Source organism: Heptranchias perlo, chromosome 9, assembly GCF_035084215.1.
Source record: "Heptranchias perlo isolate sHepPer1 chromosome 9, sHepPer1.hap1, whole genome shotgun sequence".
In the NCBI taxonomy this organism is placed as follows: domain Eukaryota; kingdom Metazoa; phylum Chordata; class Chondrichthyes; order Hexanchiformes; family Hexanchidae; genus Heptranchias; species Heptranchias perlo.
Genome location: NC_090333.1, coordinates 76,313,888 through 76,337,611, shown reverse-complemented (window position 1 = coordinate 76,337,611; position 23,724 = coordinate 76,313,888). Strand labels below are relative to the sequence as shown.

Here is a 23,724-nt window from a genome sequence, read left to right as displayed (position 1 = left end):
TAAAATTGAAGTCAATGGTAATCAGGGGGAAAACTCTCCAGTGGCGAGAATCATGCCCAGCACAAAGGAAGATGGTAGTGATTGTTGGAGGCCAATCATCTCAGCCCCAGGGCATTGCTGCAGGAGTTCCTCAGGGCAGTGTCCTAGGCCCAACCATCTTCAGCTGCTTCATCAATGACCTTCCCTCCATCATAAGGTCAGAAATGGGGATGTTCACTGACGATTGCACAGTGTTCAGTTCCATTCGCAACCCCTCAGATAATGAAGCTGTCCGAGCCCGCACACAGCACGACCTGGACAACATCCAGGCTTGGGCTCATAAGTGGCAAATAACATTCGCGCCTGACAAATGCCAGGCAATGACCATCTCCAACAAGAGAGAGTCCAGCCACCTCCCCTTGACATTCAGCGGCATTACCATTGCCGAATCCCCCACCATCAACATCCTGGGGGTCACCATTGACCAGAAACTTAACTGGACAAGCCATATAAATACTGTGGCTACAAGAGCAGGTCAGAGGCTGGGTATTTGGCGGCGAGTGACTCACCTCCTGACTCCCCAAAGCCTTTCCACCATCTACAAGGCACAAGTCAGGAGTGTGATGGAATACTCTCCACTTGCCTGGATGAGTGCAGCTCCAACAACACTCAAGAAGCTCGACACCATCCAGGACAAAGCAGCCCGCTTGATTGGCACCCCATCCACCACCCTAAACATTCACTCCCTTCACCACCGGTGCACAGCGGCTGCAGTGTGTACCATCCACAGGATGCACTGCAGCAACTCGCCAAGGCTTCTTCGATGGCACCTCTCAAACCCACGACCTCTACCACCTAGAAGGACAAGAGCAGCAGGTACATGGGAACAACACCACCTGCATGTTCCCCTCCAATTCACACACCATCCCGACTTGGAAATATATCACCGTTCCTTCGTCGTCGCTGGGTCAAAATCCTGGAACTCCCTTCCTAACAGCACTGTGGGAGAAACTTCACCACACGGACTGCAGCGGTACAAGAAGGCGGCTCACCACCACCTTCTCAAGGGCAATTAGGTATGGGCAATAAATGCAGGCCTCGCCAGCGACGCCCATATCCCATGAACGAATAAAAAAAAATTCTCTGTTCCCTCACCACCTGCCCTGCATCCTTCACAGTACAAGAATGTGGGCACACAATTTACTCTGAGATCTCTCTCAATCTTCTGAAAAACCGAAGGTTGGGAGAGCAGCAAGCAAGTTCTCACCTTCTGTTCCCAGCTCCCCAGATTACCAAACAGATAGAGGCACATTCTGCGATACAGTATTGTACACATAATCTATCTGAAAGCGCTTGATTTGATGTCAACATCACTTAGATTTTTTTTTTGTATGTATCTGTGCAAAGATTTCAGGGTTTGAGAATCTATTTTACTGATTGTGATTGTAGAGCAGCTGTTTGAAAAGAGAAGGATTTCAGACCTAGGCAATTCTTTGTTTGGAATTAACACTGATTTTTCCTAACTGCATATCTTCTCTTTGTCTCAGAATCCACAAGTGAAAAACAAAGATTTGACGAGAAGCTGATGGGAAAGGTTAATGTCCCGCAGTACACTGAGGATGGAAAGCAAAGTCAACCCGAGGAAGAAAATCAAGGTAAAAATGGGCAGAAGATGCAGATCAGTTTTTTGGGGAATATTTCCTGTGTTGGACAGAGTGGATAATTTACTTACATCCAGTTCTTGACTTTAATCACAAGTGTTCAGGTGCGGTCTGTACATTCTCTGTTCCTTCACCACAAGCCCGGCACTCATCCCTGTACAAGGATGTGGACACACAATTTAATCTGAGATCTCCCTCAATCTCATTCCAAAACTGAGGTTTGGGAGAGCAGGGAGCAAGTTCTCTCCTTCTGTTCCCTGCCCCCCCCAGATTACCAAACAGATAGAGGCGGAGTTCAGTTGCCTGTATGTTAATGCACAAAGTACTGTGAATAAAATTGATAAGCAAGATGCACAATATGCTCTGAGGGCAAAGTGATTGGACATAACATTATCAGAGAAGTCACTAATGTAAGGCAGGACTATGAGTGAACCTTTCAAGCTAAACAAAATATCGAGGAGGGATACAATAAGATAAAAAGGAGGTGGGATGGTAGTGATAATCGAACAGTCCTTTACAGCACTAGAATATGGGATGTTATAGTGGTTGGTGCAATCGCTGAATCGAGTAGCTTAGAGTTAAGGGGGGTAATTTTAACCCCCTAGGACGGGCAAAGGGGGGTGGTTTAAAATGCAAAGATGGGAAACCTGACCCCAATGCACCCCCTTCCGGTTTTACCGGTGCGGGTTGGGGGGTGTAGGGTGGCTAACCTGCTCTCCGGAGACATTTCCCCAATTAAAATATTTTATGAGCTGCGTGCATCAGATTTTAACTGTTTCAGATTTAACACCTGCAGTCTGGGTTTCTCTGGCCCCGGGAAACCCGGCAGCTGAAGGGAGGCGAGAATGGCTGGAACCAACAGGTAAGTGCCTTTCCAGTACTGCTTGTGGTCCAGGATGAGCAGGAGTGCTTCCCCCAGCCCCCCGCGCAATCCTGTTAACCTCCCGATGATCGGACCCCCATGATTTCCCCCCGTGATTGACCGACCCCCAACCCAGCACTATGGCTCCTGACTGATATCCCCCGCCCCACCCGATCTCTCCGGATCTCCCTCCCGAAGACTTCCGCCCCCCCCCCCCCCCCCCCCCCGCAACTGATCTCTCCAGCTACCCCCACCCCTGATGTAGACTTCGCTCACACCCCTCCCGCGATCTCACCGGCCCTGACCGACATATCCAGGCCCCCATCCTGATGTCCTCCATCGACCGATCTCTCCGGCCTCCACCACCCCTAACACCTCACCGACCGATCTCTCCGGGCTCCCGACCGATTTCTCCGTCGACCCACGATTTCTCCCATCTTCCCTCCTTCCGCTGCCCGGCTGTGGCCTACAGCCGCAGGCCTTGATGCCCGACAGCCAGCCAGCCAGCCAGCCTTCCAATCGGGCTGACTGCGGCCGGGAAACAGAATGCATAAATCTAAATCAGGTCCTGCTGTTAAATTCAGGAGGACCTCAGGGAAACTCATATTTCCAAATATCCCTGCTGCTGCACCAACCACCCCGCTCCCTCCCCGCCTCCCCGTAAATATCGGGGCAAAGGAGTCAGGAGCGAACTGTTACTATACTGAGTATATTATAGACTGACAAATATTGGAAAGAAGATGGAGCAGATGATAGTGAGAAACTTGACTCTCACTACTTGCTGTCATCAGAAGCTCTCAATTAGATCACACCCTAAAATCACATTCTCCAATGCAGTATTGTACACATAATCTATCTAAAAGCAGGTTGCAGCGTCACTTACAGGGATTTTTTTTTGTATGTGTCCACAAAATATTTCAGGGTTTTCGAATCCATTTTTCCCATTGTGATTGTGGGGCACCTGTTTGAAAAGAGAAGTATTTCAGACCTGGGAACTCTTTGTTTGGAATTAACACTGATTGTTCCTAACTGCATATCTTCTCTTTGTCTCAGAATCCACAAGTGAAAAACAGAGATTTGACGAGAAGCTGATGGGAAAGGTTCATGTCCCGCAGTACACTGAGGATGGAAAGCAAAGTCAACCCGAGGAGGAAAATCAAGGTAAAAATGGGCAGAAGATGCAGATCAGTTTTTTGGGGAATATTCCCTGTGTTGGGCAGAGTGGATAATTCACTTACATCCAGTTCTTAACTTTAATCACAGGTGTTCAGGTACGGTCTGTACATTCCCTGTTCCCTCACCACAAGCCCTGCACTCATCCCTGTACAAGAATGTGGACACACAATTTATTTCTTTCTTTATTTTGTATTCATTCATGGGATGTGGGCGCAGCTGGCGAGGCCGGCATTTATTGCCCATCCCTAATTGCCTTTGAAAAGGTGGTGGTGAGCCGCCTTCTTGAACCGCCGCGGGCCGTGTGGTGAAGGTTCTCCCACCGTGCTGTTGGGAAGGGAGTTCCAGGATTTTGACCCAGCGACGATGAAGGAACGGCGATATATTTCCAAGTCAGGATGGTGTGTGACTTGGAGGGGAACGTGCATGTGGTGTCAATCCCATGTGCCTGCTGCTCTTGTCCTTCTAGGTGGTAGAGGTCGCAGGTTTGAGAAGTGCTGTCGAAGAAGTCTTGGCGAGTTGCTGCGGTGCATCCTGTGGATGGTACACACTGCAGCCACAGTGCACCGGTGGTGAAGGGAGTGAATGTTAAGGGTGGTGGATAGGGTGCCAATCAAGCGGGCTGCTTTGTCCTGGACGGTGTCTTGAGTGTTGTTGGAGCTGCACTGATCCAGGCAAGCGGAGAGTATTCCATCACACTCCTGACTTGTGCCTTGTAGATGGTGGAAAGGCTTTGGGGAGTCAGGAGGTGAGTCACTCGCCGCAGAATACCCAGCTTCTGACCTGCTCTTGTAGCCACAGTATTTATATGGCTGGTCCAGTTAAGTTTCTGGTCAATGGTGGCCCCCAGGATGTTGATGGTGGGGGATTCAGCGGTGGTAATTCTGTTGAATATCAAGGGGAGGTGGTTAGATACACTCTTGTTGGAGATGGTATTTGCCTGGCAGTTGTCAGGCGCGAATGTTACTTGCCATTTATCAGCCCAAGCCTGGATGTTGTCCAGGTCTTGCTGCATGCGGGCACGGACTGCTTCATTCTCTGAGGGGTTGCGAATGGAACTGAACACTGTGCAATCATCACCGCACATCCCCATTTCTGACCTGATGATGGAGGGAAGGTCATTGATGAAGCAGCTGAAGATGGTTGGGCCTATAACACTGCCCTGAGGAACTCCTGCAGCAGTGTCCTGGGGCTGAGATGATTGGCTTCCAACAACCACTACCATCTTCCTTTGTGCTCGGTATGACTCCAGCCACTGGAGAGTTTTCCCCTTGATTGCCATTGACTTCAATTTTACGAGGGCTCCTTGGTGCCACACTCGGTCAAATGCTGCCTTGATGTCAAGGGCAGTCACTCTCACCTCACCTCTGGAATTCAGCTCTTTTGTCCATGTTGGACCAAGGCTGTAATGAGGTCTGGAGCCGAGTGGTCCTGGCAGAACCCAAACTGAGCATTGATGAGCAGGTTATTGGTGAGTAAGTGCCGCTTGATAGCACTGTCGACGACACCTTCCATCACTTTGCTGATGATTGAGAGTAGACTGATGGGGCGGTAATTGGCCAGATTGGACTTGTCCTGCTTTTTGTGGACAGGACATACCTGGGCAATTTTCCACATTGACTGGTAGATGCCAGCGTTGTAGCTGTACTGGAACAGCTTGGCCAGAGGCGCAGCTAGTTCTGGAGCACAAGTCTTCAGCACTACAGCCGGGGCCCATAGCCTTTGCTGTATCCAGTACACTCAGCCATTTCTTGATATCACGTGGAGTGAATCGAATTGGCTGAAGGCTGGCTTCTGTGATGGTGGAGATATCGGGAGGAGGCCGAGATGGATCATCCACTCGGCACTTCTGGCTGAAGATGGTTGCAAACGCTTCAGCCTTGCCTTTTGCACTCACGTGCTGGACTCTGCCATCATTGAGGATGGGGATGTTTACAGAGCCTCCTCCTCCCGTTCGTTGTTTAATTGTCCACCACCATTCACGACTGGATGTGCCAGGACTCCAGAGCTTTGATCTGATCCGTTGGTTGTGGAATCGCTTAGCTCTGTCCATAGCATGTTGCTTCCGCTGTTTAGCATGCATGTAATCCTGAGTTGTAGCTTCACCAGGTTGGCACCTCATTTTTCGGTACACCTGGTGCTGCTCCTGGCATGCTCTTCTACACTCCTCATTGAACCAGGGTTGATCCCCTGGCTTGTTGGTAATGGTAGAGTGAGGAATATACTGGGCCATGAGGTTACAGATTGTGCTGGAATAGAATTCTGCTGCTGCCGATGGCCCACAGCGCCACATGGATGCCCAGTTTTGAGATGCTAGATCTGTTCTGAATCTATCCCATTTAGCACAGTGACAGTGCCACACAACACGTTGGATGGTGTCCTCACTGCAAAGACGGGACTTCGTGTCCACGAGGACTGTGCGGTGGTCACTCCTACCAATACTGTCATGGACAGATGCATTTGCGACAGGTAGATTGGTGAGGATGAGGTCAAGTAAGTTTTTCCCCTCGTGTTGGTTCGCTCACCACCTTCCGCAGGCCCAGTCTGGCAGCAATGTATTTCAGGACTCGGCCAGCTCGCTCAGTAGTGGTTCCAACTAGCCACTCTCGGTGATGAACATTGAAGTCCCCCACCCAGAGTACATTCTGTGCCCTTCCTACCCTCAGTGCTTCCTCCAAGTGTTTATTCCGAGATCTCCCTCAATCTCATTCCAAAACCGAGGGTTGGGAGAGAAGGGAGCAAGTTCTCATCTTCTATCCCCTGCCTCCACTGATTACCAAACAGATAGAGGCACTGCCTGTACGATAATGCACAAAGTACTGTGAATAAAATTGATAAGCAAGAGGCACAATATGTTCCGAGGGCAAAGTGATTGGACATAATAACATTATCAGAGTAGTCACTAACGTAAGGCAGGACTGTGAGTGAACTTTCAAGCTAAACAAAATATCGAGGAGGGATACAATAAGATAAAAAGGAGGTGGGATAGTCGTGATAATTGAACAGTCCTTTACAGCACTAGAATATGGGATGCTATAGTGGTTGGTGCAATCGCTGAATCGAGTAGCTTAGAGTTAAGGGGGTAAATTTAACCCCCCAGGACGGGCAAAGGGGGCTGGTTTAAAATACAAAGATAGGAAACCTGACCCCAATGCGGTCTTAACGGAGGCGGGTTGGGGGGTGTCGGGTGGCTAAACTGCTCTCCGGAGGCACTTCCCCAATTAAAATATTTTATGAGCTGCGTGCATCAGATTTTAACTGTGTTTCAGATTTATCCTGCAGTCCGGGTTTCTCAGGCCCCGGGAAACCCGGCAGCTGAAGGGAGGTGAGAATGGCTGGAACCAACAGGTAAGTGCCTTTCCAGCAGTGCATGTGGTCCAGGATGAGCAGGAGTGCTTCCCCCAGCCCCCCGCGCAATCCTGTTAACCTCCCCATGATCGGACCCCCACGATTTCTCCCCGTGATCGGACCCGTGATTGACCGACCCCCCCAACTCAGCACTCTGGCTCCTAACTGATGTCCCCCTCCTAGCCTGACCTCTCCGGGCCCCTCCCGATATTCCCTTTCCCACCCCCGACTGAACTCTCCAGCTCCCCCCACCTCCGTTGTACCCTTTGCCCACACCCCGCGATCTCACCGGCCCCCAGCCGATCTATCCTGGACCCCATCCCGATGTCCTTCATCGACCGATCTCTCTGGCTTCCCCCACCCCCAATATCCCACTGACCGATCTCTCCGGGGCGCCACCCCCAATACCCCACTGACCGATCTCTCCGGGGCGCCACCCCCAATACCCCACTGACCGATCTCTCCGGGGCCCCACCCCCAATACCCCACTGACCGATCTCTCCGGGGCCCCACCCCCAATACCCCACTGACCGATCTCTCCGGGGCCCCACCCCCAATATCCTCCTGACTGATCTCTCCGGCCCGACCCACCATTTCTCCCGCCTTACCTCCCTCCGCTGCCCGGCTGTGGCCAACATAATCTATCTGAAAGCACTTGATCAGGTTGCAGCATCACTTACAGGGATTTTTTTTGTGTTTGTGTCTGCAAAATATTTCAGGGTTTTCGAATCCATTTTACCGATTGTGATTGTGGGTCACCTGTTTGAAAAGAGAAGTATTTCAGACCTGGGAACTCTTTGTTTGGAATTAACACTGATTGTTCCTAATTGCATATCTTCTCTTTGTCTCAGAATCCACATGTGAAAAACAGAGATTTGACGAGAAGCTGATGGGAGAGGTTAATGTCCCGCAGGACACTAAGGATGGAACGCAAAGTCAACCCGAGGAGGAAAATCAAGGTAAAAATGGGCACAAGATGCAGATCAGTTTTTGGGGGAATATTTCCTGTGTTGGACAGAGTGGATAATTCACTTACATCCAGTTCTTAACTTTAATCACAGGTGTTCAGGTGCGGTCTGCACATTCCCTGTTCCCTCACCACAAGCCCTGCACTCATCCCTGTACAAGAATGTGGACACACAATTTACTCTGAGATCTCCCTCAATCTCATTCCAAAACTGAGGTTTGGGAGAGCAGGGAGCAAGTTCTCTCCTTCTGTTCCCTGCTCCCCCCCAGATTACCAAACAGATAGAGGCAGAGTTCAGTTGCCTGTACGTTAATGCACAAAGTACTGTGAATAAAATTGATAAGCAAGATGCACAATATGCTCTGAGCGCAAAGTGATTGGACATAATAACATTATCAGAGAAGTCACTAATGTAAGGCAGGACTGTGAGTGAACCTTTCAAGCTAAACAAAATATCGAGGAAGGATACAATAAGATAAAAAGGAGGTGGGATGGTAGTGATAATCGAACAGTCCTTTACAGCGCTAGAATATGGGATGTTATAGTGGTTGGTGCAATCGCTGAATCGAGTAGCTTAGAGCTAAGGGGGGTAATTTTAACCCCCTAGGACGGGCAAAGGGGGGTGGTTTAAAATGCAAAGATGGGAAATCTGACCCCAATGCACCCCCTTCCGGTTTTACCAGTGCGGGTTGGGGGGTGTAGGGTGGCTAATCAGCTTTCCGGAGACGTTTCCCCAATTAAAATATTTTATGAGCTGCGTGCATCAGATTTTAACTGTGTTTCAGATTTAATGCCTGCAGTCTGGGTTTCTCAGGCCTCAGGAAACCCGGCAGCTGTAGGGAGGTGAGAATGGCTGGAACCAACAGGTAAGTGCCTTTCCAGTACTGCTTGTGGTCCAGGATGAGCAGGAGTGCTTCCCCCAGCCCCCCGCGCAATCCTGTTAACCTCCCGATGGTCGGACCCCCATGATTTCTCCCCGTGATCAGACCCCTGATTGACTGACCCCCCCCCCCCCCCCCCCGCCGCCAACCCAGCACTCTGGCTCCCGACTGATGTCCCCTGCCCCGCCCGATCTCTCTGGACCTCCCTTCCGACCTCTCCCCGCCCGCCTCCGACTGATCTCTCCAGCTACACCCACCCCTGATGTACCCTTTGCCATCCCCTACAGCGATTTCACCGGCCCCCGACCGACCTTTCCAGGCCCCCATCCTGACGTCCTCCATCGACCGATCTCTCTGGCCTCCCCTACCCCAATACCTCACCGACCGATCTCTGCGGCCGCACCCACCCCCAATCCCTCACCGACTAATCTCTCCAGGCCCCCCACCCCCAATATCCTCCTGACCGATTTCTCTGGGCCGACCCACAATTTCTCCCATCTTCCCTCCCTCCACTGCCTGGCTGTGGCCTACAGCCGCAGGCCCTGATGCCCGACAGCCAGCCAGCCTTCCAATCGGGCTGACTGCGGCCGGGAAACAGAATGCATAAATCTAAATCAGGTCCTGCTGTTAAATTCAGGAGGACCTCAGGGAAATCCATATTTCCAAATATCCCTGCTGCTGCACCTACCACCCCGTTCCCTCCCCGACTTCCCGTAAATATCGGGGCAAAGGAGTCAGGAGGGAACTGTTACTATACTGAGTATATTATAGACTGACAAATATTGGAAAGAAGATGGAGCAGATGATAGTGAGAAACTTCACTCTCACTACTTGCTGTCATCAGAAGCTCTCAATTAGATCACATCCGATAATCACATTCTCCAATCACCTTTGTATGTGTCTGTGCAAAGATTTCAGGGTTTTCCAATTAATTTTACCCATTGTGATTGTGGGTCACCTGTTTGAAAAGAGAAGTATTTCAGACCTGGGAACTCTTTGTTTGGAATTAACACTGATTGTTCCTAACTGCGTATCTTCTCTTTGTCTCAGAATCCACAAGTGAAAAACAGAGATTTGACGAGAAGCTTATGGGAAAGGTTCATGTCCCACAGTACACTGAGGATGGAATGCAAAGTCAACCCGAGGAGGAAAATCAAGGTAAAAATGGGCAAAAGATGCAGATTATCTTTTTGGGGAATGTTCCCTGTGTTGGGCAGAGTGGATAACTCACTTACATCCAGTTCTTAACTTTAATCACAGGTGTTCAGGTACGGTCTGTACATTCTCTGTTCCCTCACCACAAGCCCTGCACTCGTTCTTGTACAAGAATGTGGACACACAATTTACTCTGAGATCTCCCTCAATCTCATTCCAAAACTGAGGTTTGGGAGAGCAGGGAGCAAGTTCTCTCCTTCTGTTCTGTGCCTCCCCAGATTACCAAACAGGTAGAGGCATGGTTCAGTTGTGTGTACGTTAATGCACAAAGTACTTTGACTAAAATTGATAAGCAAGATGCACAATTTGCTCTGAGGCAGAGTGATTTAATATAAAGCATGAACAGAGACACGACTTATGCTGTGGCAGGACTGAAAGCAGTATTGTGCACTCGATCTATCTGAAAGCGCTCGATTTGATGTCAGCATCACTTGCAGGATTTTTTTTTATGTGTCTGTGCAAAGATTTCAGGGTTTTAGAATCTATTTTACTGATTGTGATTGTGGGGCACCTGTTTGAAAAGAGAAGTATTTCAGTTCTGGGCAACTCTTTGTTTGGAATTAACACTGATTGTTCCGAACTGCATATCTTCTGTTTGTCTCAGAATCCACAAGTGAAAAACAGAGAATTGACGAGAAGCTGATGGGAAAGGTTCATGTCCCCCAGTGCACTGAGGATGGAACGCAAAGTCAACCCAAGGAGGAAAATCAAGGTGAAGATGCAGATCAGTTTTTTAAGGAATATTCCCTGTTTTGCACTGTATGGTAGCTCACTTATGTCCTTTTCTTCTTTAATCAAAAGCATCAGACAAGGCTGAAGCGTTTGCAACCATCTTCAGCCAGAAATGCCTTATGGATGATCCATCTCGGCCTCCTCCCGATATCCCCACCATCACAGAAGCCAGTCTTAAGCCAATTCGATTCACCCCATGTGATATCAAGAAACGGCTGAGTGCACTGGATACAGCAAAGGCTATGGGCCCCGACAACATCCCGGCTGTAGTGCTGAAGACTTGTGCTCCAGAACTAGCTGCGCCTCTAGCCAAGCTGTTCCAGTACAGCTACAACACTGGCATCTACCCGACAATGTGGAAAATTGCCCATGTCTGTCCTGTCCACAAAAAGCAGGACAAATCCAATCCGGCCAATTACTGCCCCATCAGTTTACTCTCAATCATCAGCAAAGTGATGGAAGGTGTCGTCGACAGTGCTATCAAGCGGCACTTACTCACCAATAACCTGCTCACCTCACCAATGCTCAGTTTGGGTTCCGCCAGGACCACTCGGCTCCAGACCTCATTACAGCCTTGGTCCAAACATGGACAAAAGAGCTGAATTCCAGAGGTGAGGTGAGAGTGACTGCCCTTGACATCAAGGCAGCATTTGACCGAGTGTGGCACCAAGCAGCCCTAGTAAAATTGAAGTCAATGGTAATCAGGGGGAAAGCTCTCCAGTGGCTAGAATCATACCTAGCACAAAGGAAGATGATAGTGGTTGTTGGAGGCCAATCATCTCAGCCCCAGGGCATTGCTGCAGGAGTTCCTCAGGGCAGTGTCCTCGGCCCAATCATCTTCAGCTGCTTCATCAATGACCTTCCCTCCATCATAAGGTCAGAAATGGGGATGTTCGCTGATGATTGCACAGTGTTCAGTTCCATTCGCAACCCCTCAAATAACGAAGCTGTCCGAGCCCGCACACAGCACGACCTGGACAACATCCAGGCTTGGGCTCATAAGTGGCAAATAACATTCGCGCCTGACAAGTGCCAGGCAATGACCATCTCCAACAAGAGAGAATCCAGCCACCTCCCCTTGACATTCAGCGGCATTACCATTGCCGAATCCACAACCATCAACATCCTGGGAGTCACCGTTGAACAGAAACTTAACTGGACCAGCCACATAAATACTGTGGCTACAAGAGCAGGTCAGAGGCTGGGTATTTGGCGGCGAGTGACTCACCTCCTGACTCCCCAAAGCCTTTCCACCATCTACAAGGCACAAGTCAGGAGTGTGATGGAATACTCTCCACTTGCCTGGATGAGTGCAGCTCCAACAACACTCAAGAAGCTCGACACCATCCAGGACAAAGCAGCCCGCTTGATTGGCACCCCATCCACCACCCTAAACATTCACTCCCTTCACCACCAGTGCACAGTGGCTGCAGTGTGTACCATCCACAGGATGCACTGCAGCAACTCGCCAAGGCTTCTTCGATAGCACCTCCCAAACCTGCGACCTCTACCACCTAGAAGGACGAGAGCAGCAGGTCCATGGGAACAACACCACCTGCACGTTCCCCTCCAAGTCACACACCATCCCGACTTGGAAATATATCACCGTTCCTTCATCGTCGCTGGGTCAAAATCCTGGAACTCCCTTCCTAACAGCACTGTGGGAGAAACTTCACCACACGGACTGCAGCGGTACAAGAAGGCGGCTCACCACCACCTTCTCAAGGGCAATTAGGGATGGGCAATAAATGCCGGCCTCGCCAGCTACGCCCATATCCCATGAACGAATTTTTTAAAAATTCTCTGTTCCCTCACCACCTGCCCTGCATCCTTCACAGTATAAGAATGTGGACACACAATTTACCCTGAGATCTCTCTCAATCTTATTGAGAAACCGAAGGTTGGGAGAGCAGCAAGCAAGTTGTCACCTTCTGTTCCCAGCTCCCCAGATTACCAAACAGATAGAGCTCGATTTGATGTCAGCGTCACTTATAGATTTTTTTTTTTTATATATGTATCTGTGCAAAGATTTCAGTGTTTTAGAATCTATTTTACTGATTGTGATTGTGGGGCACCTGTTTGAAAAGAGAAGGATTTCAGACCTGGGCAACTCTTTGTCTGGAATTAACACTGATTTTTCCTAACTGCATATCTTCTGTTTCTCTCAGAATCCACAAGTGAACAGCAGAGACTTGACGAGAAGCCAATAGGAAAGGTTCATGTCCCACAATACACTGAGGATCGAAAGCAAAGTCAACCCGAGGATGAAAATCAAGGTAAAAATGGGGAGAAGATGCAGATCAGTTTTTTTTGGGGAATATTCCCTGTGTTGGGCAGAGTGGATAATTCACTTACATCCAGTTCTTAACTTTAATCACAGGTGTTCAGGTGCGGTCTGTACATTCCCTGTTCCTTCACCACAAGCCCTGCACTCATCCCTGTACAAGAATGTGGACACACAATTTACTCTGAGATCTCCCTCAATCTCATTCCGAAACTGAGGTTTGGGAGATCAGGGAGCAAGTTCTCTCCTTCTGATCCCTGCTCCCCCCCAGATTACCAGATAGAGGCAGAGTTCAGTTGCCTGTACGTTAATGCACAAAGTACTGTGAATAAAATTGATAAGCAAGAGGTACAATATGCTCTGACTGCAAAGTGATTTGGTTCAGGATGAGCAGGAGTGCTTCCCCCAGCCCACCGCACAATCCTGTTAACCTCCCCATGATCGGACCCTCACGATTTATCTCCACGATCGGACCCGTGATTGACGACCCCCCCCCCCCCCACCCCAACCAAGCACTCTGGCTCCTGACTGATATCTGATATCCCCCGCCCGATCTCTCCGGAGCCCCCTCCCGATGTCTTCCCCCCTGCCCTCGACTTATCTCTCCAGCTACCCGCACCCCCCCGATGTAGCCTTCACCCACCGGCCCCCGACCGATCTATGCAGGCCCCCATCCTGATGTCCTCCATCGACCGATCTCTCCGACCTCCGCCCCCCCCCCCCCCCAATATCTTCCTGACCGATTTCTCTGGGCCAACCCACGATTTCTACCATCTTCCCTCTCTCAGTTCCTACAGCCGCAGGCCTCGACGCCCGACAGCCAGCCAGCCTTACAATCGGGCTGACTGCGGCTACGAAACAGAGTGCATAAATCTAAATCAGGTCCTGCTGTTAAAATTATGGAGGACCAAATATCCCTGCTGGTGCACCTACCACCCCGCTCCCTCCCCGCCTCCCCTAAATATCGGGGCAAAGGTGTCAGGTGGGAACTGTTACCGTACTGAGTATATTATAGATTGACAAATATTGGCAAGAAGATGGAGCAGATGATAGTGAGAAACTTGACTCTCACTACCTGCTGTCATCAGAAGCTCTCAATTAGATCACATCCTATAATCACATTCTCCAATGCAGTATTGTACACATAATCTATCTAAAAGCAGGTTGCAGCGTCACTTACAGGGATTTTTTTTTTGTATGTGTCTGTGCAAGGATTTCAGAGTTTTCGAATCCATTTTACCCATTGTGATTGTGGGGCACCTGTTTGAAAAGAGAAGTATTTCAGACCTGGGAACTCTTTGTTTGGAATTAACACTGATTGTTCCTAACTGCATATCTTCTGTTTGTCTCAGAATCCACAAGTGAAAAACAGAGATTTGACGAGAAGCTGATGGGAAAGGTTCATGTCCCGCAAAGTCAACCCGAGGAGGAAAATCAAGGTAAAAATCGGGAGAAGATGCAGATCAGTTTTTTTTGGGAATATTCCCTGTGTTGGGCAGAGTGGATAACTCACTCACATCCAGTTCTTAACTTTAATCACAGGTGTTCAGGTACGGTCTGTACATTCCCTGTTCTCTCACCACAAGCGCTGCACTCATCCCTGTACAAGAATGTGGACACACAATTTAATCTGAGATCTCACAATCTCATTTAAAAACTCAGGTTTGGCAGAGCAGGGAGCAACTTCTCCCCTTCTGTTCCCCGCCTCCCCAGATTATCAAACAAATAGTGGCTTGGTTCAGTTGTGTGTACGTTAATGCACAAAGTACTTTGAATAAAACTGATAAGCAAGATGCACAATTTGCTCTGAGGCAGAGTGATTTAATATAATAGCATTAACAGAGACATGACTTATGCTATGGCAGGACTTGGAGCAGTATTGTACACACGATCTATCTAAAAGCATGTTGCAGTGTCACTTACAGGGATTTTTTTTGTCTGTGTCTGTGCAAAGATTTCAAAGTTTTAGAATCTATTTTGAAATGATTGTGATCGTGGGGCACCTGTTTGCAAAGAGAAGGCTTTCACACCTGGGCAGCTCTTTGTTTGGAATTAACACTGATTTTTCCTAACTGCATATCATCTGTTTTTCTCAGAAACCACAAGTGAAAAACAGAGACTTGACGAGAAGCTTATGGGAAAGGTGCATGTCCCGCAGTACACTGAGGATCGAAAGCAAAGTCAACCCGAGGATGAAAATCAAGGTAAAAATGGGCATCCAGTTCTTGACTTTAATCACAGGTGTTCAGGTGCGGTCTGTACATTCTCTGTTCCTTCACCACAAGCCCTGCACTCATCCCTGTACAAGAATGTGGACACACAATTTACTCTGAGATCTCTCAATCTCAATTAAAAACTCAGGTTTGGCAGAGCAGGGAGCAACTTCTCCCCTTCTGTTCCCTGCCTCCCCAGATTATCAAACAGGTAGAGGCAGAGTTCAGTTGTGATGTACGTTAATGCACAAAGTATTGTGAATAAAATTGATAAGCAAGATGCACAAATTTTCTGAGGACGGATTGATTTGATAATAATAGCTTTAAAAGAGACGTGACTTATGATATGGCAGGACTTGGAGCAGAAAGTTTTACGGAGGTGAGAGCTTGTGCAATAGGAAAGGTTCAGATTCCTGTGAACAATGGTCTGTACAAGATAGATGGCTTCAATTCTATGATTCTATAATTTTGTCTTTTAAAAAGCATTTGGACAGTTACATGGGTAAGATGGGTATAGAGGGATATGGGCCAAGTGCAGGAAATTGGGACTAGCTTCGTGGTATAAACTGGGCGACATGGACATGTTGGGCCGAAGGGCCTGTTTCCATGTTGTAACTTCTATGATTCTATGATTCTATAATTGAACAAAGCTGGAAGTGGTGTTCTCGTTGGAGAATAATTAGTGCAGTGGGGAAGGGCTGAAACTAATATGAAAAGGGCAAGGGGGGAAAAAAACAAATTAGGCTGCAATATGGAAAGCAAAGTGTAGAAGATATAACAGCAAAACAATAAAGTTATAGAGAATGGATCAAAAGGAGGAGAGATTAAAAGGATTAGGATTGCCAAACAGATAGAGGCAGATTTGAGTTGTACTTATGATATTGCACAAAGTAACGTGAATAAAATTGGTAAGAGGCACAAAATGCTGTCAGGGCTCAGGGATTTGATATAATAACATTAGCAGAGATGTGACTTCGGCTAAAACAGGACTGGGAGCTGAACTTCTCAAGTTAAAAATATATCGAGGTGGAATATAGTAAGATAAAAGGGAGGTGGGGATGGCAGTGATAAATGAAGCATTAGAGCATGGGATCATATCGGGGATGGTGGAAAAGTTGAATAGAAGCATAGAAAAGATGCAGCACAGAAGGGCCCATCGTGTCCGCGCCGGCTCGAAGAACAACCGGGTGCCCATTCTAATCCCACCTTCCAGCACCCGGTCCGTAGCCCTGCAGGTCCAGGTACTTTTAAAAAGAGTTGAGGGTCCCTGCCTCTACCACCAATTCGGGCAGCGAATTCCATACACTCCCCACCCTCTGGGTAAAAAAGTTTTTCCTCATGTCCCCTCTCATCCTTCCGCCAATCAGCTTAATTCTATGTCCTCTAGTTCTTGAACTCTCCACTGGGGGAAACAGGTACTTACTGTCTAATCTATCTGGGCCCCTCATAATTTTGTACACCTCAATCAAGTGTCCCCTCAGCCTCCTCTGCTCCAAGGAAAACAACCTCAGCCCATCCAATCTCTCCTCGTAGCTGCAATTTTCAAGCCTTGGCCACATTCTTGTATATCTTCTCTGCACCCTCTCCAGAGCAATTACGTCCTTCCTGTAATGCGGTGACCAGAATTGCGCACAATACTCCAGCTGTGGCCTTACCGGCGTTTTATACAGTTCCATCATTACATCCCTGCTTTTGTATTCTATACCTCGGCTAATAACGGAGAGCATTCCGTATGCCGCCTTCACAACCTTATCTACCTGTATTGCCACCTTCAGGGACCTGTGCACATGCACTCCAAGGTCTCTCACTTCCTTTACCCCTCTCAATATATTCCCTTTTACTGTTTGCCCTCCCTAAGTGCATTACCTCACATTTCTCTGGGTTGAACTCCATTTGCCACTTTTCCACCCACTCCACCAACCCATTGATATCTTCTTGGAGTCTACAGCTATCCTCTTCACTATCAACTACACGGTCAATTTTTGTGTCATCTGCAAATTTGCCAATCATGTCCCCTACAGTCAAGTCCAAATCATTAATATATACCACAAACAGCAAGGGACCCAACACTGAGCCCTGTGGCATGCCACTGGAAACGGATTTCCATTCGCAAAGACATCCATCGACTTTTACCCTTTGTTTCCTGTTACTGAGCCAATTTTGGATCCAATTCGCCACATTTCCCTGTATCCCATGGGCTTTTACCTTTCTGACCAGTCTGTCATGTGGGACCTTGTCAAATGCCTTACTAAAATCCATGTCGACAACATCCACTGCACTATCCTCATCAATCCTCTTTGTCACTTCCTCAAAGAATTTAATCAGATTTGTAAGGCATGACCTTCCCTGAACAAATCCATGCTGACTATCCCTGATTAAACCATGCGTTTCCAAGTGACCATTTATCCTATCTCTCGGTATTGATTCTAATAGTTTGCCCACCACCGAGGTAAGACTGACCGACCAATAATTGTTCGGCCTTTCTCTCGTACCCTTTTTAAACAATGGTACTACGTTTGCAGTCTTCCAATCCTCCAGTACCTCCCCTGTATCTAGTGAGGATTGGAAAATGATCCTCAGAGCATCCGCTATTTCCTCCCTGGCTTCCTTCAACAGCCTAGGAAACAATCCATCCGGCCCTGGTGACTTATCAACTTTCAAGGATTCCAGTCCCTCTAGTACTTCCTCTCTCGTTATGTTTACCTTATCCAATATTTCACACCTCTCCTCTTTAACTACTACGTCCGGATCATCCCTTTCCCTTGTGAATACGGAGACAAAATATTCATTTAAAACCCTACCCACATCCTCTGCTTCCACACACAAGTTACCCTTATCATCCCTGATAGGTCCCACCTTTTCCTTAGCTATCCTCTTGTTCTTAATGTACTGATAAAATATCTTTGGGTTTTCTTTAATCTACTAGCTAATATTTTTTCATGCCCTCTCTTTCCTTATTTTCTTTTTTACGTCATCCCTGTACTTTTTATACTCCACTAGGCTTTCTGCAGTATTTAGTTTTCTGTGACAGTCATAAGCTTTCTTTTTCTGCTTTACCTTGCCCCGTATATTTCTAGACAAACAGGGGGCTCTAAATTTGGCATTGCCACCCTTTTTCTTTGAGGGGACATGTCTGCATTGTACCCATTCAATTTCACTTTTTAGTGCCTCCCACTGGCTCACCACTGATTTCTCCTCAAGTAGTTGTGTCCAGTCCACTTCTGCCAAATCACCTCTTAGTTCTGTGAAATTTGCCTTCCCCCAATTTAAAATGTTTACTCCTGATTTAACTCTGTCCTTTTCCATAATAATGCTAAAACTAACTGAATTGTGGTCACTATCCCCAATATGGTCACCCACTGTCACTTCACCCACTTGCCCATCTTCATTTCCCAGGACTAAATCGAGAATTGCATCCCATCTTGTTGGGCTTGTCACGTACTGGCTAAAAAAGTTCTCCTGGACACCGATCAAGAATTTTGCCCTGTCTGTGCCCCTCACTGTTTGAATCCCAGTTGATGTTAGGGTAGTTGAAGTCCCCTACTATTATTGCCCTCTTATTTTTGCACTCCGAAATTTGCCTACATATTTGTTCTTCTATCTCCCTTTCGCTATTCCGGGGTCTATAGTACACTCCTAGTAGTGTGACTGCCCCTTTTTTATTTTTTAGCTCAACCCATATGGCCTCGATTGATGATCCGTTTAGCATATCATCCCTTCTCACAACTGTAATTGATTCTTTAACCAATAATGCTACCCCCCCCTCCTATCTATTGTCTTCGAGTTAAGGAATAAGAAGTGAACTGTGATTGTAACTGAGAGTATATGACAGATTGACGAACATTAGATAGAGCAGATGACAGCAAGAAACCTTTCACTCACTACCTGCTGTCATCAGAACCTCTCATCCTATATTCATGTTCTCCTATGCAGTACTGGACACACAATCTATCTGAAAGCACTTGTTTAGATTGCAACATTAGTTGCAGGGATTTTTTTGTCTGTGTCTACGCAAAGATTTGAGTGTTTTAGAAACTATTTTTACAGTTGTGATTAGAGAAAGATTTCAGACTTGGGCAACTGATCGTTTGGAATTAACATTGATTGTTCTTAAGTTAATTTCTTCTCTTTCCCTCAGAACACACAAGTGAAAAACAGATAGATGAGAAGCCGATGGGAAATGTGCAAGAGTCACAGATCACGAAGGGCTTAAATCAACCTGAACAAGGTAAAAATGGTGAGAAAATGTGGCTGAATTTTTGAGAGCAGCAAGTGATACCGGAGCTTCTGTTTTCCCTGTCAGGAGTTGACCTCTGACATAGAAACATAGAAGTAAGAGTAGGCCATTCGGCCCTTCGGGCCTGCTCCGCCATTTAAAATGATCATGGCTGATCGTCTAACTCAGTACCCTGTTCCTGCTTTTTCCCCATATCCCTTGATCCCTTCAGCATTAAGAAATATATCTATCTCCTTCTTGAATACATCTAATGACTTGGCCTCCACTGCCTTCTGTGGTAGAGAATTCCACAGGTTCACCACCCTCTGAGTGAAGAAATTTCTCCTCATCTCGGTTCTAAATGGCATACCCCGTGTCCTGAGACTGTGACCCCTGGTTCTGGACTCCCCAGCCATCGGGAACATCCTCCCTGCATCTTGTCTGTCTCGTCCTGTTAGAATTTTATATGTTTCGATGAGATCACCTCTCATTCTTCTGAACTCATAGAGTCATAGAGTCATAGAGTTATACAGCACGGATAGAGGCCCTTCGGCCCATCGTGTCCGCGCCGGCCATCAGCCCTGTCTACTCTAATCCCATATTCCAGCATTTGGTCCGTAGCCTTGTATGCTATGGCATTTCAAGTGCTCATCCAAATGCTTCTTGAATGTTGTGAGGGTTCCTGCCTCCACAACCCTTTCAGGCAGTGAGTTCCAGACTCCAACCACCCTCTGGGTGAAAAAGTTCTTTCTCAAATCCCCTCTAAACCTCCCGCCTTTTACCTTGAATCTATGTCCCCTTGTTACAGAACCCTCAACGAAGGGAAAAAGCTCCTTAGTATCCATCCTGTCTGTGCCCCTCATAATTTTGTACACCTCAATCATGTCCCCCCTCAGCCTCCTCTGCTCCAAGGAAAACAAACCCAATCTTCCCAGTCTCTCTTCATAGCTGAAGCGCTCCAGCCCTGGTAACATCCTGGTGAATCTCCTCTGCACCCTCTCCAAAGCGATCACATCCTTCCTGTAGTGTGGCGACCAGAACTGCACACAGTACTCCAGCTGTGGCCTAACCAGTGTTTTATACAGCTCCATCATAACCTCCTTGCTCTTATATTCTATGCCTCGGCTAATAAAGGCAAGTATCCCATATGCCTTCTTTACCGCCTTATCTACCTGTTCCGCCGCCTTCAGGGATCTTTGAACTTGCACACCAAGATCCCTCTGACCCTCTGTCTTGCCTAGGGTCCTCCCATTCATTGTGTATTCCCTTGCCTTGTTAGTCCCTCCAAAGTGCATCACCTCGCACTTTTCCGGGTTAAATTCCATTTGCCACTGTTCCGCCCATCTGACCAACCCATCTATATCGTCCTGCAGACTGAGGCTATCCTCCTCGCTATTTACCACCCTACCAATTTTTGTATCATCAGCGAACTTACTGATCATACCTTTTACATTCATATCCAAGTCATTAATGTAGACCACAAACAGCAAGGGACCCAGCACCGATCCCTGTGGTACCCCACTGGCCACAGGCTTCCAGTCACAAAAACAACCTTCGACCATCACCCTCTGCCTTCTGCCACTAAGCCAGTTTTGTATCCAAAGTGCCAAGGCACCCTTGATTCCATGGGCTCGTACCTTCTTGACCAGTCTCCTGTGGGGGACTTTATCGAAGGCCTTACTGAAATCCATGTATACCACATCCACTGCGTTACCCTCATCCACACGCCTAGTCACCCCCTCAAAAAATTCAATCAAATTAGTCAGACATGATCTTCCCTTGACAAAGCCATGTTGACTATCCCTGATTAATCCTTGCTTCTCCAAGTGGAGACTAATTTTGTCCTTTAGAATTTTTTCTAATAATTTTCCTACCACTGATGTTAGGCTCACTGGCCTGTAGTTCCCCGGTTTTTCCCTACTCCCCTTCTTGAATAATGGTATTACATTAGCGGTTCTCCAGTCCTCTGGCACATCCCCTGTGGCCAGAGAGGTTCTGAATATATGTGTCAGAGCCCCCGCAATCTCCTCCTTTGCCTCACACAGTAGCCTGGGATACATTTCGTCCGGGCCTGGGGATTTATCCATTTTTAGGCCTGCTAAAACCGCCAATACCTCCTCCCGCTCGATGTTAATATGTTCGAGTATATCACAGTCCCCCTGCCGTATTTCTATGTCTACATCGTCCTTCTCCATAGTGAAAACAGATGCAAAAAATTCATTTAGAACCCCTCCTACATCTGCCGGCTCCACACACAGATTGCCATTTTTGTCCCTAATGGGCCCTATTTTTTCCCTAGTCATCCTCTTACCCATAATATACTTATAAAACATCTTGGGATTTTCCTTTATTTTGCTCGCCAGTGTTATTTCATGGCCCCTCCTTGATCTCCTAATTTCTTTTTTAAGTATCCCCCTGCACTTTTTGTACTCTTCCAGGGCTTCCTCCGTCTTTAGCCTTTTGTATCTGCCAAAAGCCCTCCTTTTTTTCCTAATCCATTCTCGTATATCCCCTGACATCCAAGGTTCCCTGGAGTTCTTGGAACCACCCTTGACCTTTACGGGAACATGTTGCCATTGTATGGTCTCAATCTCCCTTCTGAAAGACTCCCATTGCTCCGATGCGGATTTTCCTACAAGCAGCTGATCCCAGTCCATTTTGGCCAGATCCTGCCTTATCCTATTAAAATCGGCCTTCCCCCAATTTAGAACCTTTATTTCCGGCCCCTCCCTGTCCTTTTCCATGACCACCTTAAATCTCACCGAATTATGGTCACTCTCACCAAAGTGCTCACCTACTAGCACTTCTTCCACTTGGCCGGCCACATTCCCTAGAATTAGGTCCAGTACCGCCCCCTCTCTTGTAGGACTTTCTACATGCTGGCTCAAAAAGCTCTCCTGGATGCACGTTAAGAATTTTGTACCCTCTAAGCCTTTTACACTCTGAGTATCCCAGTTAATATTGGGGAAGTTGAAATCCCCCACTATTATTACCCTATTATTTGCACAATTTTCTGAGATTTGCCTACATATCTGTTCCTCTATCTCCCCCTGACTGTTTGGGGGCCTATAGTACACTCTCATCAAAGTGCTTGCCCCCTTTTTGTTTTTAAGCTCCACCCATATGGCCTCATTAGAGGAACCTGCTAATATATCATCCCTCCTTATGGCAGTAATTGATTCTTTAATTAATATTGCGATCCCCCCTCCTCTATACCTCCCCCTCTGTCTCGCCTGAAGATTCTGTACCCCGGAATATTGAGCTGCCAGTCTTGCCCCTCCCTCAACCATGTCTCTGTGACAGCAACAATATCATACTCCCATGTGTTTATCAACAACTTCAGTTCATCCACCTTATTCGCAAGACTCCTTGCATTAAAATAGATGCCATCCAGCCTTGCCCTCACATATTTGCCCTGTCTTCCAAGCTGACTTGTTTTTTTCTCTATATTTGGCTGCACATCACCCCCTATTGTAGCTCCACTCTATATCCCATCCCCCTGCCAAGTTAGTTTAAACCCCCCCCAACAGTGCTAGCAAACCTCCCCGCAAGGATATTTGTCCCGCTCTGGTTCAGGTGCAACCCGTCCGACTTGTACAAGTCCCACCTTCCCCAGAAGCAGGCCCAGTGATCCAGGAAACTGAAACCCTCCCTCCTGCACCAACTCTTTAGCCACACATTCATCTGTTCTATCCTCCTATTTCTATACTCACTAGCCCGTGGCACTGGGAGTAATCCAGAGATTACAACCTTTGAGGTCCTGCTCTTTAATCTGCTACCTAGCTCCCTAAATTCTTGATGCAGGACCTCATCTCCCTTCCTACCTATGTCGTTGGTCCCAATGTGGACCACGACCTCTGCCTGCTCACCCTCCCCCTTGAGAATGCCCTGTAGCCGCTCAGTGACATCCATGACCCTGGCACCAGGGAGGCAACAAACCATCCTGGAGTCACGTTTACGGCCACAGAAACGCCTGTCTGTTCCCCTTACGATAGAATCCCCTACCACTATAGCTCTTCCACTCTTTTTCCTCCCAGCCTGTGCAGCAGAGCTACCCCTGGTGCCAGGAAGTTGGCTGCTGCTGCCTTCCCCTGATAAGTCATCCCCCTCAACAATATCCAAAGCGGTATATTTGTTTGAGAGGGGGACGGCCACAGGGGACCCCTGCACTGCCTGCCTGCTCTTCTTACTCT

The 23,724-nt window shown here is 47.8% G+C and overlaps 1 protein-coding gene and 1 long non-coding RNA gene across 19 annotated transcripts in view; one reads left to right on the top strand and one right to left on the bottom strand.

Moving 5' to 3' along the window:
• The window catches only part of LOC137325538 (torsin-1A-interacting protein 2-like), a 78,868-nt gene that overhangs the window by 11,799 nt on the left and 43,345 nt on the right, over positions 1–23,724 (top strand). For 7 of the 15 annotated variants that reach the window (XM_067990750.1, XM_067990754.1, XM_067990747.1 and 4 more), the window contains 9 exons: positions 1,527–1,634; positions 3,556–3,663; positions 7,875–7,982; positions 9,922–10,029; positions 10,691–10,798; positions 12,987–13,094; positions 14,455–14,541; positions 15,199–15,306; positions 19,454–19,552. In XM_067990750.1, the coding sequence (XP_067846851.1) occupies positions 1,527–1,634; positions 3,556–3,663; positions 7,875–7,982; positions 9,922–10,029; positions 10,691–10,798; positions 12,987–13,094; positions 14,455–14,541; positions 15,199–15,306; positions 19,454–19,552 (942 nt within the window). The remainder of the gene's footprint in view (positions 1–1,526; positions 1,635–3,555; positions 3,664–7,874; positions 7,983–9,921; positions 10,030–10,690; positions 10,799–12,986; positions 13,095–14,454; positions 14,542–15,198; positions 15,307–19,453; positions 19,553–23,724) is intronic. The other 8 variants (XR_010963892.1, XR_010963891.1, XM_067990748.1 and 5 more) reach the window with 4 other exon arrangements.
• Positions 1–23,724, bottom strand: part of LOC137325541 (uncharacterized) — a 32,247-nt gene that overhangs the window by 7,491 nt on the left and 1,032 nt on the right. Inside the window, exons 2-5 of one of the 4 annotated variants that reach the window (XR_010963895.1) lie at positions 14,283–14,702; positions 7,704–7,782; positions 3,386–3,463; positions 1,712–1,794 (exon numbers count right to left, since the gene is read on the bottom strand). This is a non-coding gene — a long non-coding RNA (uncharacterized lncRNA). Of the gene's footprint in view, positions 1–1,711; positions 1,795–3,385; positions 3,464–7,703; positions 7,783–14,282; positions 14,795–23,724 lie in introns of those variants that run through there. The other 3 variants (XR_010963894.1, XR_010963893.1, XR_010963896.1) reach the window with 3 other exon arrangements.